The 22,308-nt window shown below is 37.7% G+C and overlaps 1 protein-coding gene across 3 annotated transcripts in view; it reads left to right on the top strand.

The window, feature by feature from the left end:
* Nucleotides 1–22,308, top strand: part of TNFRSF19 (TNF receptor superfamily member 19) — a 65,351-nt gene that overhangs the window by 3,671 nt on the left and 39,372 nt on the right. Inside the window, exons 1-4 of one of the 3 annotated variants that reach the window (XM_040543985.1) lie at nt 1,618–1,747; nt 8,932–9,015; nt 10,365–10,475; nt 20,327–20,505. In XM_040543985.1, coding sequence (XP_040399919.1) covers nt 8,953–9,015; nt 10,365–10,475; nt 20,327–20,505 — 353 coding nt within the window. In that variant the 5' untranslated portion in view covers nt 1,618–1,747; nt 8,932–8,952. The other 2 variants (XM_040543984.1, XM_040543983.1) reach the window with 2 other exon arrangements.

Here is a 22,308-nt window from a genome sequence, read left to right as displayed (position 1 = left end):
TAAAATGAGTATCTGAAACACAGAGTGACTCCACTAAGACCTCATGCAATACATTTTACAGGTGTCTACACAAAACATGACATTCAAAACAGTTGTCTGTAAATAGCAAGAGGATGTAGAACGCTCAGTGCTGTGCAGCAGCTGCCATGCACAACAGATGCGCTGCCCTTGTGCTGTAGCGTGCCATTCCTCGCAGGAATTCCAGCCTCTTACAGAGCTCCTTCTGGCAACAGTCCTGAAACAAAACTCTTCTTTGCAGGGCCTTTTATAACATAATTAAATGAAAACCCCCGTAAATTTTTTCAGTTAGGCTTTTTTTTTTTTTTTTTAATTGAAAGCAACTCATTTTGTTGCAACCATTTATCTTTTCACAGACAAGTTGCTGTATGTCAATAAGCACTACTTGTTTTATAATTGTCCACGTGGTTGGCAAACTCCAAAATTTTATCTCTGTGAGAAGCTCCCCAAAACTACTTATTCGAAAGTGCTTTACTGCCAAGCATATGCGTCCATTCATTCTCTTCATAACCCAACTCAATGCCCAATGGATCCATTCAATTGTTTAGACTGCAGTGATATCATTAACCTTTCAATTCAAAGTAAAACTAGTAACCTGAAATCCTCAGAAGTTTTTTTGGTTGTTTTGTTTGTTTGTTTGTTTTTTTCACCAAGGACTCCAAGATTGGTTTCACCAATGTTGGAGTATCACTTACCCAAAACAAAGCTCCTAGTTCAGAGAAGGCTCAGGGGAGACCTTATTGCTTGCTACAGTTCCCTGAAAGGAAGTTGTAAGGAGTGGGGGGTTGGCCTCTTCTCCCAGATAACTAGTGATAGGACTGGAGGGAGTGGCCTCAAGTTGTGCCAGTGGAGGTTCAGGTTGGAAATGAGGAGACATTTCTTCTCAGAAAGAGCAGTCAGGCATTGGGACGGGTTGCCCAGGGAGGAGCTGGAGTCACCGTCCCTGAGGCATTTAAGAAAAGGTTGGACGTGGTGCTTAGGGACATGGTTTAGTGGTGATAGCGGTGGTAGGGTGATGGTTGGACCAGATGATCTTGGAGATCTTTTCCAACCTTAATGATTCTGTGATACAGTAAGCCGCAGTAAGTTACACCTTTTCTAGTGACTGTGAACAGTTTCTTCTCTACGGAGGGCTGGATTTCTGAACTGGCATTTGGTATTGGTAGTATACTTCTATCTTGGTAATTTGTTACCTGCAAAATGGGAAAATATTTCAGATTTTGAGATAGCAAGAAAAAAATAAATTAGCTAAGTAACTTGGGAAGGAGAGAACTTTGTAGTTAATCACCATCGTGGTCTTTGCGTGGGACAGGCAGGAAGGACTTTGCACTCTGCAAGGTCTCCTCCTCCACCTGCCCTGAGGTCAGCAAAGGGCTTCACCCAGCCCACCTAACACGGACAGCCCTTATCTAAGAAGCTTTTGTGTAGAGTTCTTTTTTTGGGTGGGTTTTGTCCTTCCCTTGGTGCCTCCCCCCTAACATTCCCGACCGCCCTCACGAGGCGCTAACGGCCGCGACCGCCGCCCCGGCCGCCCCGCTCGGCGGCACGTGGGGCCGCCCATTGGCTGCCCGCGGTCACCTGAGCCGGCCGGCGGGGGGCGGGAGGGAGGAAGGTGGCGATGGCGGCGGCGCGGCGTTGCCAGGGGCAACGGGAGGACGTGAGGGGAGGAGGGCGGGGGCTGCTGGGAGCGGCTCGCCGCAGCCCCGCCGCCGCGGCCGGGACGTGGCAGGTGGGTGTCCGGGGAGCGGCTTTGGCTGTGAGGGGTCCTCTCCGTCTCCTTCGTCCCCTTCTTTGTCCCTGTAGCCCCTGGGGGGCTTCTCCGCTCCCGGGGTGTGGCGGGCAGGGAGCCCCGAGGAGCGGGCGGCCGCCCCCACGAGGCGTCCTCTCCTCGACGGCTGAGGGGCTGGTGTTTGCTGCGAGCTGGGGCAGCCGGAGCAGGAGCTTTGGGCCGGTAAGGGGACAAAAAACAGCGATCGTGGTTTTGCCTTTGCTTGTTTAACTTCCCTGCGTGGTTGTCTCCGTTCGTCTGACCTTGGGATGAAAAGCTTTGCTTGGTATTCTTGAAAAATCGTGATACTCGATACCTGCTTTCCCTTTCTGTGCTTGCAGCTGCTTTACATGACTGCTTTTATCAAATTAACAGAGGGATCTGGTAGCGTTTAATACGAGCAGAAGTAGCAAATTGATTCAGTCTGTAGGTGGGTTTGTTAGCCAGTTCATGAGCTCTTTCAAGCGCACCATCACATCTAAGTCAAGTTAGGTGTGCTGGCTGGACGCTTCTCGCTGTATATGCAAATATATATATATGTTACAAATAAAAGTAAACTGGTTTTGTTCGAGGTATTAACCATATTTCAGAGAGTTGCAGCGATTTTACTTGATTACTCCAGCAACAAGATGTTTCAGTTGTCAGTATAGGAGGCAATGCGTTGCTTTTTCCTCAGTTTCCACAACCTGCGTTGCAATCATAATAAAAGAGTGCTGAGAATGAATGTAACTCATGTCCGTGGTCTTGTAAAACGTTTTATGAAACGCAAAACTGCTAAAGGGTGGCTGGATGGGACACACTGGCATTGTGCTGGCTACAGTATTAACCAGGTCAATGCTTTATAACTTATGATTCTTACAAATGACTTTGAAAAAGAACTATCAGTATACTTTGGTGTAAATGAAACATGAATGTAATATCGGTATTCCTGATTTATTGTATTACTTACTCACACATTTAAGTACAAATGTGTACAAATGAAGCTCTATGCTTAGGCTTCATGTAGCAAACTGTTGTCTCCTAGCAGTTGAGATGCATGAGATGTATTAAACAGAAGGAGCAACACCTTTTACCGCAGTTTTAATCTCAAAGCACAGAATGTTCGTTATTTGTCTGAGTAATCACGTCAGCTTCAATGGGATTAGGGCTTCTTGTGTGAATCACAGGCTCTGACCCTGTGAAAAGCTTTGAGTATAGGTAAGAATAGGAAAAATGTCATCACATTACACCTTTGTCACCATATTTTACTCTAATTTCTAATTTATAATAGTCCAGATATGTTGAAGAACATGGATGATGAGCTGTCTTCTGTAATTTTATCATCATAGATTGGGAGCATCATTTGCAAGTTGTAACAGCAGGGATGAATTCTGCAGATCATCAAGTTTTGTGGACTATGCCCTTTCTGATGCACTAGGATATGATGCATTCTGTAAATACTGTGTATGATAGCAAAGACACTGCAGAGATGGTTTTTGTGAGGCAGGGAGAAATTAAGTCATGATCATTATTACTCCTGTAAAGTCAAGTACTTACGAATCAAAGCATACAGTGCTCAAAGCACAAGGAGCACAAATATTTCCTGGATATGTGAAAACCTCCTTTCTCTCTTTCCGCATACCCAAACATAGATGTAAATGTTTCCTATAGTCAGCGAGGTTCCAGCTTTCTTCTGCTATCCTATCTGGAAAAGAAAAAATAAAAAAATCCGTAGCTGCCTGATTTTGTACAATTTCATGTCTGGCAGTTTCTGAAAAACACGTATGTATTCAACACAGTGTTTAATGTGATGAATGTTTCCTAGCTGATAATAATTTTTCTCCGCATGGTTCTTCTCATAGCAGTTGGAGCAAATGTGGTCCGACAAGACCTCATTTACTTCACAAAGGGGAAGAGTACAAGGGCTGCGGGCAGGGTGTAAGGGGAAGGTGTTCTAGACATAAGAGACAGAATAACAATGTGTAGCTTTGTAGTGGAAGCTCTTGTCCCTAACTCGTTCCCTTTGTCTCTATCGTTACAGCACCATAAGTACTTTCCCTTCTCTTGTTTCTTGCCCGTGGGGCACTGACTCTGCTAAAGCCATCTGCCTCTCCTTGTCATTTTATTGCATGCGGTTGACAGCTGCAGGTGGGAAACGGGGTGGTTAGAAGGGAGCAGAGGTCCCATTCATTGGATACCAGAGACCTCCGCTGGCAACATAAGATGATTATATTTTCAGTCCTCTTTCTTATCCAGAACTTGTCAGAGTATTCTTTGTCAGTGCTATGGAGAGCATGAAAAGTGGTGGTCAAGTATGAATGCGAAATTGGATACAGGACTTAGAAGATGTAGGAAAGTGAAGCAAATTCAAGCTGGGACCCTTCACCCATTAGGAAGTTTCCCTTACAAGGTACATTATGTTGACTGCAAAGTGTTGTTGTTTATACATATAAGTAACCTGTAGGTAGGCCGTAATTTAATCTTGCTGCCTTGAGGTGATGCGTCTCTTGTGAAATTTCTCTGTTTTGGAGAGGAGGAAGAAACATTTTTTGGCAAGTTGACTTTGAGACAGAGTGGTGACTACTGTGCTCGGACAAGTAAATAGTTGCAGGAGTACATTTTGGAGGACAGTAGACTGTAGGATCTAGGCAGGCTGGAAGTTCTTACTTCCACTATACATTTTTCACTGTTACTAGCTTTTTGTTTAATGTTGACCTCTTTACGCATATGCATAGTAGGACCCACACAACCTTTAAACTGTGTAACCACATTTCTTAATGGGGGTTCTATGTATTGATTTCAGCATGTTATCACTGTTGATTTCATTTCCCTTGTGTATTTTGGGCTAGCATACTTCTGTTAACCTAAGAAGACACGTGTAAAATGATTTATTGACAGCATGTACTCAACGCATGTACAGAGTTCTTTTACAGAATAAAGTTATGATAACCAAACTTAATGTTGTAAATATCAGTATTTGAGAAAGAACAAATAATCTTTAAATGCATTGAACTTCTATTTGTGCATATTTTAGAGGCAAAATATTCTTCTTGTTGCTTCTTAGTTGAATACGTATAAGATGAATAGCTCGTGTCCAACTTATATCAGCGTAATGCTGCTTGATACCCAGAGAGAACTAATTTTCCCAGTGGCAACCTGCTATTAAGGGCTGCAGTGTCTGCTTTTTAATCAGGGCTTTTAATCAAACTGGAGGCAGAAACAGGAAACAAGCAGCTGGCACAGTTATGTCTCCTTCGGGACTTGCTTTCAATACAATGATTTATTCAAGTGCCTTAACCATTTGTATTATTGCATGTTGTCATGAAAAGCATCTTTTTTGTGCTCTTAACAGAGGGTTTTTATTGTCTACCAGTTAATTTCTTTCTCATATGTTGTAGCCAGTATATTGTCCTTGATTTTCCTTTGTAGGAACAGGGACAATAAGTGCTACAATTCCATGATACAATGCCACAGGCATTCATACGTGTCTACTGAAATGATTTAAACATGCTTTGGAGCTACTAAACCTGCACTGAAGTGAACTGAAATTTAAGGCCCAGAGATTTGCAAGCTTATATTGGAAGATCTGACTATTATAAAAGATAAATTTTCCCAAAGTTATCCCATATCACAGGCTTAAAGCTGCGAGATCGCACCATACGTATGATTAGTCAACAAATTTAAAGCATACTAAAATGTGTAGATGAGTTGGAGAAGTCCATGATAGTTTGCTGCTGTTCTTAAAGCAGTTGATTTTGGAAATCTACTCTGGGTTTTGGAACTCCTGATGTTTGAAGGTGTTGGATTTGGCAAGTGTGTTATAAAGGCAGTAGATTTTTCTTTTCAATAGAAAATATTTTACAGTTGCAATAAAATTTCCACACCTAAGTCAACAAAATGTGTTTTAGTACACCGTGCTTCTCCATATGCTTTCTGTGTCCTAAAAATCTTTGAGGTACATGCTATAATAAGATCATTTTGTAACGGATATGACAACTTCAAAAGCTGAGTTACAGAAATATAATTTTCTGTCATTTAAAATGTTGCTGGTCATTCTGTGCTGCCTTCTATCAAGAAGTGACATTTGTTTTCTAATCCCATTGTGGCAACAGAATATTGCAAACAAAAAATAGATCATTAGCTTTTTTCAATATTGATTTTAATAAACTGCCTATATGCTAACAAACTTTACAATATTACGTTTTCAGGTTATTCCATATGGGAAAAACATATGGGTTGACTGGAGCTTCATTACATAAAGCTAATACATTTTAATTGCAGTAATATGGCAAGTACTGAATCTTCTGGCCAGTAAGTCAGGTTGCTCTTAATTTTCTTTTTTTTCCATACTTGAAGTGACTCGCTCAGAAAAGTACAGACTGTTTAGATTATACCACAGCTCCGTTTTTAAATCATTAGGCTTAGTACAGCTCAGCAATATTGTTTGTATTGATGATGCTGTATGAAACTTGACATAAACACATAAAATTATATTAAATTTCTTTTTTGATGTCTTACCTATTTTCACAAGCAAAAGTAAATATTCAAATTTAAAATAAAACCAGAGTCTTTATAGGATTAAAAGTGTCTGTTTTAAAATTTTGGTGGTAATTATATGGATGGACATAAAACATAACAGTTCTAATGCAATTATTTAACAATAATATTAAGGAATATAATGAATATAAATTCATACAACTTAAAATAATCACTTGATATTCAGTTCTAAGCAACTCAGTTATGTTTAAAACTTTATTTCGACTGCAGTCTTACATGAAGCTTTACCTTCTATAGCAGTTAAGCATATAAAGTGTTCGTTTCTTTTCCTACTGAATACCATTATATGATACCAAGAAGTCAATAAGAATTTATTCAGTTTCAGCATCGTTCTTTGCAGTAATTAAGGTCTTCCTGATTAGTTTTTTTTTCAAGGTCACTGAGGTGCAAAGTCTCACTATTTGTCTTTGGTCTGATCTGGTTTTACTTAGCAGATGCTCAGTTACTAATCAGCCAGAAGATATATGGTGTGATGTGTGTTTTTATCCATCTTGTTCTTTCCAAATGCAGACAAGAAACTTTTCTTGAAACCTCTGTTTCTTTAACAAAACTTTTACTGTCTCTGTCCACTGTTCGGTCTGTAATATTACTAGAAATTGTTTTATACTTTTGTTCCTATATACCTAATTTTCCTAGTTGCATTACTGATGTCAGCTTCTCATGCCATCTTTGTGTACCTAATAACTTCTAAAGTTTGTTGGCACTCTTTTCCCATTTTCCATTTTTTTCTATGGTACATCTTAGGTTAAATTGTTGTATTTAAGTCATCTAAGATTCTTTCTGAGACTTCCCAGTTCACATTTCTCTGCTTGTTTTTTCCCTCAGTCTTGAAAAAGCAGCCTCTATAGGATGCTGTATCTGTGTGTATTTGTGTTACTTGGTGGTATGTCTTCTTTTTACCCATGTTGACGTGCATATAATCTGATAATTGTTATTGGCCCATAGACCGTTACCATTACTAAGTGAGAAATAACCATAAAAATGTAATCTTGGCTTTCCTGTAGAGTGCTGCCTGACACACCTCTCTGCCTCTTCTGTCCTTCCTGGGAAGATTTTTTTTCTAACAATTCAAAATAAAAATTTGACTCTTAAAATATATTAATAGTGCTACTGAAGTATGCTTTCTTGTTATCAGAATTCATCCTAATGAATGAAGGGTGTTCATGCAGGGAAATGTGAAGTCGTGTTGACTTAAGTGTATTATACTTGTTACAGTTCCATATCATAAAACACTTTGAAGCTGGCCTTCCAGTACCTACAGGGAAGCTGGGGAGGGACTCTTTGTCAGGGGGTACAGTGATAGGACAAGGGGGAGTGGCTTTAAACTAAAAAAGGGTAAATTTGGACTATATTAGGAAGAAATTCTTCACTCAGAGGGTGGTGAGGCCCTGGCACAGGCTGCCCAGAGAAGCTGTGGATGCCCCATCCCTGGAGGTGCTCAAGGCCAGGCTGGATGGGGCTTTGGGCAACCTGGTCTGGTGGGAGGTGTCCCTGCCCATGGCAGGGGGTTGGAACTGGGTGGGCTTTAAGGTCCCTTCCAACCCAACCCATTGTGTGGTTCTTCTGTCCTTCTTTGCTTGTGTTTTAGGTTCCATCCTTTCATGTGTCAGTCTCTTCTACTCTGAAACAATAATAATGACTAATCTTATCTTTTAAAGCAGTCTAATTAAACATCGTTCCTGAAGTAGGACAAAAATGTTTTAAACATTATTTTTCACATCTATGTGAAACGAATGACATTATATTACAGTCATATAACGTAGGCAAATTAGTACCAAATTCAAATAGCATTTTACATGGGCTGGATTTACTTATTCTTTTCTTCTTATTGCAATATAGCAACAGATATGTGACAGTTTCAAATTGTTCCCTTTTTTTCATTGTTGTTTGTTACCACTTCTTAAAAAGTAATTAAGTGAGGCTTTATGGACTTTTTTGTGCTCTTTTTCTGACATGGTGACAAAAATTATCTGATCTAGTGTATGATCTGATTCTGCTGTTTGAAATGTCTTCTATAACAGTCTCTGCCTACCTGATCATAAAAGATACTTAAAACGTTTTAAGAAGTTTACATCCGTTAGGCAAGCAATAGAAACAAACCCTGTGTATGCCTCCAGTTTGTTGCAGAGCCCATTCTGCTCCACATTACAGGATGTGATCAGCTATGTGAAGGAACACACACATGATCAGCTATGTCCTGAGAAGTGACATATTTGAAGAAAATGATTTTGTCTTTTGATCCTGTACTTAGTCGGCATCTAACAAGCACAGAAGATATGTTAGGGGTCAACATCAGATGTTGGATCTACAAAGGTTGAAGTTCTCTCATCTAGACTGATAGCAGTCTTTTAATTTGGAGAGCTAAGGCTATGTATATTAATGTATATTGCCTTGTCTTCTAAAAAAGACATTTTTATTATATAAACGATATAATTTCATTAATTACATGCTAGTTATGTTAGTTACTTAACTTCCAGGAATCTATCAGAGATATTTTGATGATGTGAACATATCTATATATTTTGACAAGCTAGATGTATGCTGTGTACATGTGACTATTTAAATTTAAACAACATTGTAATATAATTACATTTTTTTCTTTTTTATAGATACAGGTTTAATTGTAAGAAATGGAAGCTAAAGCATTACAAGAAGATAAACTGAAGATTCTTATCATCTTACTAGCATATTTGGTAAGTAATTTTTTGCTAAGATGAATGTTGAAAAAAATGACTAGAGCAGATACAAGAATGGTTTCTTTTACACATAACTGCTAAGTCTGAAAGTCTTAAATCCATATACACAATTACATATGTATTTTTTCAATTTAAAAGTGAGCTTGGTCAGCTGCTTTTTGTCATTTCTCGCTGCTCCTCACACACAATTTAAAAAAAAAAAAAAGACTGTGAGCCTCTTCATGGAAGAAGGACTGGACTAGGATATAAAATATATGTGAATATAGAGCTGTGGAAATGATATTTCACTTCAGTGGACATTTGCAGTGTCAATCTCTTGGTACAATATGTTATATATATGTATAGTTTAGGTGTTTGAAGTGTCCAGTTTATCCATATAACATAGCATAGTGCACAATTACATTGCCTTGCAAGTATACTTCAACTCTGACCTGCAGAGACAAGCTCTAGATCTAAGGCTAATTAACCCTTTGTTGCTATCAGAAAGGCTTTGGTCTTTCTAAAAAGACAAATACACAAAGTATGAATTCAGAAGTGATTGTGGAGAGCACTCTCTGTGATGCAAGCCTGTGGACGTTTAATTTAAAATCCTGTTGAGAACTGTCAGAGTTCTCTAATGTTCATAGGTAGGATACCACTGGTTATACTGAGACTTTGCATGGCTTGTATTATTGTTTATAGCATTCCTTGTATCCTTAGTATCTGATTTGGTCAGATAAGGTACTTAAATGCCTTTGAAGGCAAAAATTGAATTTTCTCTCGTTTGGCCCATTATCCTAAATTTCAGTATCATTATATTTTAAATAATATTCATAAAGGTTTGGAGTGGTTATTAAGTGACCAAAAGGTTTGAGTGACCTTTGAAAATCTCTAAATACTTATATTTAAACGAAAAGATTTTAAATTATCTATTCAATTGTGATAGCATCATTTAAAAAAGAAAAAACACAAATGAGACACATCAATATAACATGATGACAGTAGTTTACTGTTATGAGAATTGTAGCTTCAGTAAATGGTCATATGCATTTTTCTTAGTGTTGAGTAAAGCAAGGAACTTAAACTCATTTTCAAACAATTAAGTGTTTTGACTTTCCACAAGTACCAAATATCAAGTAGGTCTTCTAAAACTCACAAAATTGTTGGAAATCACAAAGGACCTTTAAAAATCAGGATATTTATCCACATTTGGAGTTAAATGATTAATTTTCATTGCCATGTTTAAAGTTTTTGGTGATGCAGAGAATTATTTTTAAGAAACATAATTTATTTTTCAGAGTTGGTATAAATTATATGTTAATAGGAGATTAATTATGTCTTGGTGAGTTTACTTTTTTTTTCTTTAGCTAAGTAAAGTAACTTGTGAGACTGGAGACTGCAGAGAGCAAGAGTTTAGGGACCACACTGGAAACTGTATCCTCTGCAAACAATGTGGACCTGGAATGGAACTTTCAAAGGTAAGCAGATCATGTTTTCTTGACTTGACTTTGTTTCCAATAAATGCATTTACATGTGTATATGTTTTTGATGTTTTAACTTTTGAACCTTCTTTGTTTTTTCAAGTACAATGTTTTCTGATTCTTTTTATATGAAATCTTCAGTTAAGAAATGATGCCATTAATACAGTAGGCAGTACCATTACAGTACCTGGATCTGGGCTCTCAAATTAAAATTATTTTTCTAAAGGTGATTAGCATTTTTTCCCCCTTTGTAGTACTACAGGGAACTAAGAGTGGCTAATGTCACTGTGTAGACAAGAGTAAGAAACATGAATTTCAAACTGGTGTTTGGTGCAGACCTCTGAATTGTAGAGGCTTGTCTTTCGCAATACGTGCTTTCAGAATTGTTTATGAATTTTAGGTGAAATTGTCACTATAGATGATGTTTAAATGTCTTCTATATAGCAACTTGTCTTAACAGAATCATATGTAATAAAAATAAGCACATAAGCAAGTAAATGTCAAATAGGATTCAAGTGAGATCTGAGACCTGCTTTAAACAGGTGACCTGTGTTTTTACTCAGCCTGTGGTTGCCGCAGTTTGGTGTGTTAGGAAGCTAGTTTCAAGTGAGGCTTGGTTCCTTCATCTTACAACTTTTGAATGCCACAAGTCTAGTCTGTATTGTATGTGTAAAGTTATTAAGAAGGGTGAGGCCAGAAAAATACGAGGCAATATGTAAAAAACACTTAAGAAGTCTTTGTTAACATTGTGGAGAAGGAAAGCTTGTTATGGTGAGTTTTAACTAGTTTCTTCTTTTAAAACAACCACCTCTCTTCCAAAAGAAAATCCCTGTGGAAATTTTGGAATTAGCAATTTTCCTAGGAGTGCAGAAGTGGAGCAATGGAGGTGAATGGTGACTGAAGTTATGGGCTGGGATTCAGTAGGTCTAGAAAGTGAGTTTGGAAAAACTTCCAGCAGATTTCCAAGTCTGAATGCAAGTAATGAGGGAGATAAGGTGCTTTCAACGTGGAAAAAGTGGATTCTGTGTATGAGCAAGGATAGGAAACAATGAAGACACAGTTGAAACAAGAAATGAGAGAGAGAACAAGAGAGGGGTGAGAAGGAGGACAGAATTAATTTTAGCCTGGGGAAAAGGAGGCTCAGGGGAGACTTCATTGCTCTCTACAATTACCTTAAAGGAGGCTACAGCGAGGTGGAGATTGGTCTTTTCTCCCAGGTGCCAAGTGACAAGATAAAAGGAAATGGCCTTAAGTTGCACCAGGGGAGGTTTAGGTCAGTTATTAGGAAAAACTTCTTCACTGAAAGGGTTCTGAAGTGTTGGAGCAGGCTGCCTAGGGAAGTGATTGAGTCACCATCCCTGAAGGTCTTCAAGAAACGTGTAGGTTTGAACTCAATAGCATGGTTTAGTGGTGGACTTTAGTACTAGGTTAAAGGTTGGACCAGATGATCTTAGAGGTTTTCTCCAATCTGAATGATTCTATGAATTATGAGTTATGAGGGGGCTGGATGTTTTGGGTGACCAGGTGTATCATTCTAGAGTTGTGAAAAAGAGGACACAAATTATGAAGGGTAAGCAGACTTCTCAACCTTAGGCATGAGACTCTTGCTTAAGTGTCCAGCTACTATACCTACATCTTGCCAATTGTTAGAGCGTGAAACTGGGGGGCCAGACATAATTGTGCTGTCTAATCTACACCTGATAGTACAAGTCATAAAGCAATACCTCTGCCTTTCCATGCAGAAGGGCAGCCTCTGTTTTGTGCTCACACTGACAGTTTAAAAAGAATGATAAAGGTAGTATTTATGTTTTATGTAGAGGCAGTGAAATTTAATTTTCAGGGTTGCCTTTCTATGCAAGTCTGTTATGTAGATCCAAGGGGGATTTGGAATGTTATTTTTGATAGTGATGTTTCATATTAAAAAAAAACTGTGTACAAAAAAAAAATTTCAGCTTACTTTCTTTACATTTCTTACTACATTTGGATCTGAAAAAAAGCAGAAGTAATGTATTGTGGTTTGTGGATGGTTTGAAGAGATTTACTTGAAGAAATTATGGTGCTTATTAATCAGCAGAGGGTGGCTGTCTTATTGAACAGTGCCATGTTTTCCCCATCTCTCCACCCTTTGTTGCTTGTGTTCAATGAAATATTTAGTTTCATATTTGCTTTCTATGTTAGGCAGTATTGGTTAAGGTGCAGTCATACAAACAGTACTGTTCAAGTAGTGGTTTGAAGATGACTAGTGGTCTGGCTGTGCTTTTGTTTGGATGCTTGCTGGTTTGGGGTGGTTTTTTTGGATTGGTCTTGAATTTGAGGAATGAAAGGTTGGGGACAGGGGGTTAATTTAGAGGCACACTTGTAAATAGGGCATTTTATAGCTGCAGTCCTAGTGAAGCAGTCCTATGAGCATTGATGCAGCGTACTTACCTAAATGCCACGTTGAAAACAAGCGTAGAAACTAATACCTTCAGTAGTTACTTGTACTTTACTTTAAATTCAATTTAAAAGGTTAAACTATAATAGGAAGATTATAGTTCATGGTAATACACTATTCAGATTATGATTTTATTGTAACTGTTTTTGTTTACAGTCTGATAGTTCTGATCCTAAGGACTAGTTTCTCTGAAAACATGAATGCTTAATTGGATTTCAATGTGTAAGCAATTACTTCTCCTGGACATGAACAGGCTTCCACATACTGTTATTTTTTGCCACCACATTGCAATAATAACTAAAATAACTAAACAGGATTTGCTCAAACCTAAATGTGAATGGAAGCATAATTTCCTTTAGAAATAGATGTACGGTTTTTAGTGAATCTTAGCAAGGGATGTGATGCTGTTGTTGTTACTGAAACGTAGCCTTGCTGAACTACAGCTTGAAGGAACAAAGTATTCAAAGTCAAAGGTCAGAATGCAAAGGGAAAAGGGGTTTAATGATACACTTGAAGTAATTTGCAGCACAGGGTAGGGGGAGCGTTTGCTTGGGTTTTGGTATATGAGAAAGTGATGGTATAATTTGCTATACTTTAATAACTACCAAGAAACTGTTATTACAAATGTCTGCTATTTTCCTTTCAAATATTGACTGCTTGTGTTTAAAAGTCTTACAGATAAAACTAGATACACTGTTTGTTGTGTGAGCATAATACACATCTAAGTATATAGTAAAGCGTAGCGTTATCAGTGTGTTTTTATCTGAGTTTTGTCTTCCCAAAGTGTTTTAAGCAATTGACTGACAGGTTTCAAATGGATGCTATGCCTTAACCAATACATTACTGCTGAATTGATCAGCAACCAGTTTATTGCTTAGGTACACACATGCACATACTTCCTTGCTTTTGCCTTTGTAAAACCGAGAATGTGATGTTAGAGAAATCAGTATTAATGTGCTGATTTATCACCTAATTGTGATGTCTGTTTTATTTTTAAATTTCATGGATTTTCTGTTAAGGATTTATAAAACTTGGTAAAGTTAGCAGGCATTAGTTGTCCCTCCACTTAAGTGGAAGTACAGTGACAACTAAGACCAGACTTGTAAATCTTATGTAATGCCAGCTGCACAGGTGACTTGAGGTATGGTTAAAGCCTAATCAAGTCAGGTCCTGGATGACCGTCCAGTCTGTTCCCATGTCGCCAGGTACGCTCAGGTCTAACACAGACTTCCAACAACAGTATGGGTAAGTGTGCAGGGCAAAATTCCTCTTGTGCAGGATGTGTGTATATGTACATACATATATGCATGTATATTTGTGTGTATGTATGTATATACACTTATTATTACAACTATTAAATTAAGCTATTTTTATTGTTATAGTATATAAGCATTTCATAATACCTTTCTACATTAGCAAAATCCTATTGTGTTTTTTAATTTTATACATAGGGCACTCTTACAGAAATTAGCTTGCCCATTGTACTGCAGGAAGGTTTTATTGAATAGTGCTTAATTTTAGCTGCGAACTAGTGCTTAGTCTGTTGGATTGACATTCCTGTCTGCATAGATAAACAACTTCAGACACGCTTTTATATTGTGTTAGTTAAAAGTTTACAAAGTTAAAAGTTGAAGTTGAAAGTTAAGTTAAAAGTTAAAAAAAAAAAAATCAAATGAATCTTTTAAAAGTAATTCTTCCTTAAAATAAGAAAAAATAGCACACCTTCAGCTTTTCCTTTCTGACTGCCTATTGACCATTAGAACTGTTCTAACAGGAGCACGTCAGGTGCTACCTTAACTTAGAACTACAATCCATTGATCACTTCTGTTGATTGTATTTTTATAAAGTACTTGTAACGTATTACAATCATAAGAAAGACACCTTTGTCATTGTACCAGTTATCTACCATTGTTGGGGAAGGGAATGAAAGCACCGGCTTTTTTTTCCTCATTCTGTCTGCTTCTATTTGTTGATTTAAAAAATCTCTGTATCCTTTTCTTCTCTTAAAAATGTGGAATGTTTATGTTTAGAATCACTGAAATATCTTGCTTTTGAGTGTTTTCTAACGGTGCTCTCTTCTGGAGAGGGAGGCTAAAATTATTGTATTAATTCAGAAAGAAGTGTTTGCTTCATGTGGCTCTGCATTATTTCATTTTTCATTCATTTAGTAGAAAGTAAAGCTTCATGTGGTTACACAAGTGGTTGAATATCTTTTGTTCTTAAGTGGCTTCAAACTGCCAGAGCCTTTTTCATCCTATCTTACCAGTAACATGTCTCAGTAGAAATCATACCTTATACATGACTCAAATTTACGTAAGTCACATCTAGCACAGAAACATAAACTGGAGTGGTTTTGGTTGCTGTAAGGCACAACCAGTTCATGAAAACATTCCCATACAGAAGTGAGAGGTTTGAGTCCTTCCAGTCTTTTCACTAGAATTTTTTTATACAAAAGTTCTCAATCTCTTTGTAGCTCTTATGATTTTTTAATTTTTTTCATATGAAAAAGCAACCTATGTCTCAGCTTCATCAAGCTTATATTGCAACTCAGAACTTCAAGTGGAATTCCCGATTGTTTTGTCAGCAGATGACACACGAGGCTGTAGTTCAGAAGCACTGACCTGACAGTTGTGGCAGCAGTAAGTCCATTCTGCAGCGTGTTGCCTGGCCATACAGTTGTGCCAACGCAGCAGCTTTTTAAGGTGTACTAGAAAACAGATCATTGAACTGATCACTTTTAATTGGTCTCATGATCAGATTATCATACGGCTCAGCCTCATAATCAGTTCTGTCAGTACAGATCAGGACAGTGTACAACGAGGAAGAAAAGGCAGAGATGAAAGGAAGAGAATGCCTTAAGCCAGCATTGTCACCACATGCATGATAAGTACTGTCACCAGGAGATCGTTGCCTATGGGGACAGAGGCACCTCGAGGTGATTCTTTGCATCATAGGCTGCTTCCTTGTGCCAGCTATATGATGAAGGAAAAGGAGACCTTCTTCATAGCTTGGAAAAGGAGTTATGAATTAAGCAGAAAGGTACAATTTGAAGCTACTCATGAATGTCACAGTTCACAAAGAAAATGTGGCAGTGTGCTGTATCTGATGTTGTCCCAGTGATGTTACTGAGAGCAGCTGCTGCTGTGTTTAGCAGTGACTGTAACTTGAAAGCAAGAGGGCTGCTTGTGAAGAAGCCTGCCTTATCTCGGCACAGCAGAGGCTAACACGTGTTTCAGGGTCAATCTGCTGGAAGCTGGAGCAGCTGCATGCAGTAGGCATGTCAAATCTGACTGAGCATGAAACTTTTCTGACACTTTGCCACAGGAGCCAGATCTTGCATTTGCAGTGTGCTGTTGCAGCCTGTCCTGCTCTGTGACTTCTGTTGACAGACACAGCTGATTATTGGAGTCTAGATGAGGCAGATCAGCAGCCTTAAGGTACTTTTGGAAGCCAAAAGTGTGCGCTACTTAACAAGGCCATGAAAAGTGTCTTAACTGGAATGTTTTTTTGTGAGAATATCCAAGTGTTCGTGTAATCATGATGTCCTAAGTGGAGCTCCTCAGTACTGTGCAGTCTAAGGACTTTTGTAGGTTGAGAATAATCAGTGGAACTAGAAACAAACTGTAAAAAGTACTGGCAGATTGCAATCTTAATGATGCCTGAAAGAATTTTTAAATGAAATTAGAGGTTATTTTAGTTGAAAGAATGTTTCAAATCTAATTTACTGTTAATTTACTTTCTATGCTGCATTCAACTTTTAAGGAAAAACCATACCACTTAGTTCCATTACCCTTTATAGTCTGCTGTACTTCTGGTCCTTCTGAGTCAGTGTCTGGGTAGTGTACACTGAAAGAAAATGTTTAAAGCTGCCGATGTAGTATTTTAAGAAGTGCTTGTATTGTATGCATTTAATCATTTTTAGCCTGAAACTAAGTTTTGAGTAGAGTTACTTAGTTTACTACAGATGCCTAGGTGGTCTTGAGCACTTGTTACCTTAGTAAAAACCTACTTCTGAACAAAGTTGTTCTGGGGATACCCATATTAAAGGTAATGAGATATCAAGGTACTGTGATAGTGAAAGCTGTATAATTATCCATGTAATAGAAGTGCATTTGAATTTTGAGATTTTTTTTATTAGTTATATTGCAGTTTTCTAGATTAATTTTTCATTTGAAAGAGAAATTTTTCATTAATATTACTGGTAGCAATGATGGTAGCATTGCAAAGGGGAAATAGAAAAGGAAGAATGGGTTGTGTTCTTCAGAGCATGCTTCACAAAAAGAGATAAAAATATAGTTTTCCTGCTCTTTAGTTCTGGCGTGAAAACTATTTATTTATTTATTTGTAATCTGGCTAATGGAGATTACAAGTTTATTTCTCTTCTGCAGTCCTGAGGTGAGGTGCCACAGGAGATGAGCACTTTTTTTTTTCAGAACCTGGGTGTGACGGTAGGAGGGATGAGGGGAGAACTGAACAGCTCCCAACTCATCCACCGTATAACTTGACAACTTTGTAAATAGAGCACTAAGAAGACTGATGCACATCAGTTTTGCACATGTACTGATAAAAGAAGAACAGTCAATTGTTTGTATCTTTGCTGGACTCCTAAATTATAAAGCCCCAAAATTCAAAGGATTTGAATCCATCATCTAAATAATATCCTTCAGTTTGGGGAATGCGGTTAATTATGGGTACAGATCCGTTTGAAGTTCTGCTGGATTTACAAGCTTAAATACTTATTTGCACCTGCCAGACAGTTAACTACCTCAAATATTATGTGGAGATAAAACTCACATACATAAGGTTACAGTTCTTACGGATTACATCTACAGAATTCCCAGCAAAGACCTGGGTGTCATCTTTGACAAGACTGGAGATGGTAAATTCCTCGGGCAGAAGACTTCTTTATATTACGTCCCCCATTTTACTGCTTTAATAGTAAACCACTCTGCATTACAAAAGCCCACTAAGATGTGGCCACGTATCCAACTATAGCAAAGCAGATCTGTTAGAGCTAGAAACAGCTTACTCAAGCTTGAGTAGTTTGGGCGAATGAGTTAAAAGCATTTAACTTTATTTCCTGGTGTTTGCTTGGTTTTAATCAGAAACTTCAAAGGTAGTCTGGAAAGGAAAACTTATAATTAAGTTAATTTAAGCGTTATATTTGAAAATTTCTAGGACTTGGGAGGGACTGTTTCCAAGTGGTTTATCAAAAGATCCAAATACACAAAGTTTGAGCTATATTATATAGCATATAACATTACTATTTGGATGAAAGTTTATAGAGCAGACATAAAAAAAAAAAAAAGGAATAATGAGATTCAATGAAAAAGTTTATTTATACTTAGAATTAAAAAAAAAAAAAGGCATAACAGAAGTTAAGTTAGTCTGGTTCCAGTCCTCAGTGGTAATCGTGTACCTTTGTGTAAGGCCTTGCAATTACAGGGATGAAATTGTGTAAAACTGAACAGCGTAAGACATTTTTAGACAAAATAAAATAGAACTGCTAGAACCACACCGTTGTTTTGACATTGATTCCTAGCAGAAACCAGGAAGATTGGAATAATACGGTAGGAAAATGCTGAGTGGCTGATTAAAAGTGTCAATTAAAACTAATCTGAAGTGTTTGTGTGCCCATTTGCATACCAGCTTTATTAGGGGCAATATCTTCCAGGAGGAGCATACTGCACAGCACATAAAACAGTCTAATATGCTTTTCTTGTTCACCGACTGCAGTGACTTGTCTGTTTGCTTCTTAACATGAGTAATAGTCAATAGCAAGAAATTACATTTCAGCTTAAAAAAACACTGAAAGTTAAAATTTATTTCTAAATTTTCCTCCAATATATGGTATTCAGTTTGTGGGTCTAGAGATGGAGGCAGAGGAGTATTTTTAATGTCTATTTGCAGTTGCTTTCTTAGAATTACTCACTATCTTTGTACTTGAGTATTTATTCTTCAGAGGATAGTAAATATATTTATTAATGTAAAAAAATAGAAAATTCTTAGTATGTCCAGTAAATGCATCTCAAGAAGTTGCATGTTTCTGATACTTTATCATATCATATCTGAGGCACTAAAAGCATGTTGTCTGAATCCATCACAGATCGTTTCATAGATGGTTTCTCAAGGCAAAGCCTTGGAGAATCCAGTAAGCATTTGTCAAGTACAAACAAAACCTTTTACAGCAGCAGGTTTGCTTAGGTGGGTGACTTTGGGGGAAAAAATATATATATTTGCATGCATGGAACATGGAGGTGTTGTGAAGGAAACTGGTGGAAACCTTTTAAGTTGCCCCAGTTAAAGAAGTCATGCAGGTTTTCCCTTGGGAAGATGCCCTGTACTTCCACTAAGACTGCATGTGGTAGGAAGAGGTCCTCATGTTGTCTTTCCCACCTATTCCCTTCCCAACAAGTCCTTCCCAGCAACTTGATATATTCCTGCTGACATTATGTGGTGTGTCACTAATGCCTCCAGTCTAAGTACTGCAAAAAATTAATAGGATATTCAAATAAGAAAAGTAAGTAACAGCTCCTAGTAACTTGATATCTCTTTCTAAAAAAGAAAAGTGACAAAAATTTGGTTGATTGATAGCTCTTGATAATCAGTTTGCAGAATCCAATCCCCAAATACTTAGGCACTGTTGGATACAGTGGTTCTCTTTGCAACCTGTCAGTTGTGTTAGGTGTCACTTTGCAAATGAATGGAAAGATTTTCTTTAAATAATTAAATCTGGGATAAATAACCAACCACAACAATATTACTTCTATAGTAAAATATCATGTGTCCCTCTGATCCCCAAAGCTATTACACGTTTCCAACAGGTTAAGAACTGTTAGAGCCGAAGTGGGTTGCTTTTCTGAAATTCTTAGTGGCTCAGCAACATCTCATGCCCAGTGGATGGTCATTAACCATCTCTGTTTTATTTGGTAACAGAAATTCTAAGCCTTTGAAGATCAGTACGCTCTATTTGGCAATTAACTTTATTCACCTTAGCTATGAACCTTAATATCAAAGTGCTTCTTTGCTGTATTTGTAACTGAGTAAGTGCCTTTATACTTCACTTGTCCCAGTTTCTGCGCTTTCACATGACTGACCTAATTAAAAAACAGACAGCTCAATAATTCTACCATAAGCTAGTAATAATGAAACTGTGGGAGTCCTCGAAGCCCTTTATCATTCAAATACACAGTGGTTTCTTGAATAAAGTGGATGACTAAGTATTACTTATAGAAGTAAGGGAGATTATTAGCAGTGGAAGACACATTTGAACTTGCTGAAAGGGTGGCTTTTGTCTCTAGAAAGACCTACTCTCAGTAATAATTACACTAGGTCTTCATTTTATCCCAGCATTCTCTTCTTGTTCACGCTTTCAGTGACTGAATAGCTTGCTGTTGCTTGTTAATCCCTACAGGAATGCGGCTTTGGATATGGGGAGGATGCACAGTGCATGACATGCAGGCCAAACAGATTCAAGGAAGACTGGGGCTTTCAGAAGTGCAAGCCTTGTCTGGATTGTGCGCTAGTTAACCGCTTTCAGAAGGCCAACTGTTCTGCCACCAGCAATGCACTATGCGGAGACTGTTTACCCGGGTAAGGCCATTTCTGGAGACGAAGCTTGAACAAATTCAAAACTAACTTGCACTAATGTTTGCTTGATGGTGTTTTCCAAATGAATGTTTGGGTAGGTCCTTTATGTCTGTTAGAAGGTCTCGTGTTCTAATCTTGGCTGTGCCAATAATTTACTGTATCATCTGAGCAACCAATTGCAGAATTACTATCTTATTATCCCATCTATCCAAGTAGTCAGATAATTACCTACCTATTAGAGAATGTCTATACAATGCCTGAGTAAAATACTTCCAAATATTGAGTGTTACTTGCAAGTTATTTTATTGTTTCAAAATGTTTAGTTCGTTATAACATACACAGTTACCTTCTTGAAGACTGATCCTATTACTTGCTTGCTTTTTTCTGTCTCCTTGCATCAGTGCATAATAATTCTCATACACATATATTTTTAGTTTAAAAGTCATGAGTGGTTCATGCTCCTGAATTTCTGTCACCATTTTGGTAAATTCATAGAGCGTGATCCTGGCTGAAAATAATTAATGGATCTGAAGGAAATGTTTTGGAACAAATTATAACAGTGTGGTGGAGACTTACTGAAGCTACTGTGTTATAAATCAAGACCTGTGCTTAGTTTGTTTGATCCAGATTTCTGTTTCTAATCTTCTCCATTTGTAGTATTAAGTAGTAAGATCTCTAAAATACTATTCTCTGCATTGTGTCAAGTTCCACTGTTATAAATACCTGCCATGAATTTGTTACATTTCTGATGCCTTCTTTGAACTATGGGTTGGTAGTATAATTGATAAGTGTATGTTGTGAGAACTGATTTGCCATTGTAACAGCCTTTATAATTCCAACATATTTATTTCAGAAATACTTAAGAGTTCATGCATTTATCTCCTATTGATATATAACAGCTATTTCTTTTTATAATTATTTTAATACCAGCTATCAATTACCTGAATGCTGTTGAAGCTCCTACAGTTAATTCTCTCCTCTCGAACCAGAAGTGAGGTCTTTTCATTTAAAAACAATTAGTAAAGCTTTGGTAACTTGCATTAGTTTAAGTCAGTTTAAGAAGATGCAGTCCCAGGAATTAGATATTACTGACAATGGCATCTGATACTGCCTAAAACCACATGATTAATTATGTTCTTATTGCATGTTAATGTATATGTATTTTAGGGCTTACTTGATAGCTAAACAGGATAAAATTTTCTTGTGGTGTAAATACAAGCTATATTTTTGCAACACGGGCAAGGAAGGAAAAAGGAAGCCAGAATAAAACATGAACTTGGGATAAATCTAAATAGTGGGATCTGGGTGTGCTTCTCAGTATTCTGGTCTGTGTATATGTTGAGCTGACAACTGTTGACACAACCTGCTTTTTCTGGCAGAAAAGTTGAAAACGTGGGTAGGGGAGTCACGGGTCACCTAGTCTGGACCTTATGGGGAACAGGACTGTAGAACATGGCACCACTCATACCTGGCCACCAGTTAAAATGCTGCCTAAGAGAATGGAATATGCACGTAGCCAAACAAAATAACTTAGCTAATGTTTTATCTCTCAACAATCGTAGTTATGTCTGTTTTGCATTGTTTTCCAACGTGCTATTTCCTGTTTTTCAGCTTCAAAATGATGCAGTGACTGTGTCAGCTACAAACAATTATTAACACGTTTCATTCGGAGTAGATGATCACAATGGCCCCTTCAGTCTTACAGCCTGTGAAGCTGTTTCTATTCATGTTGTTAGAATGAATTTCTTGAGCAATTGGAAAATTGCTTGCTTTAGCTGGTACAATCTTCATATTTTAGTAGTCATA

The sequence above is a fragment of the Cygnus olor genome, chromosome 1 (assembly GCF_009769625.2).
Source record: "Cygnus olor isolate bCygOlo1 chromosome 1, bCygOlo1.pri.v2, whole genome shotgun sequence".
Classification (NCBI taxonomy): domain Eukaryota; kingdom Metazoa; phylum Chordata; class Aves; order Anseriformes; family Anatidae; genus Cygnus; species Cygnus olor.
Note: the sequence above shows the minus strand (reverse complement) of the source record. Positions and strands in the feature narration are given on the sequence as shown.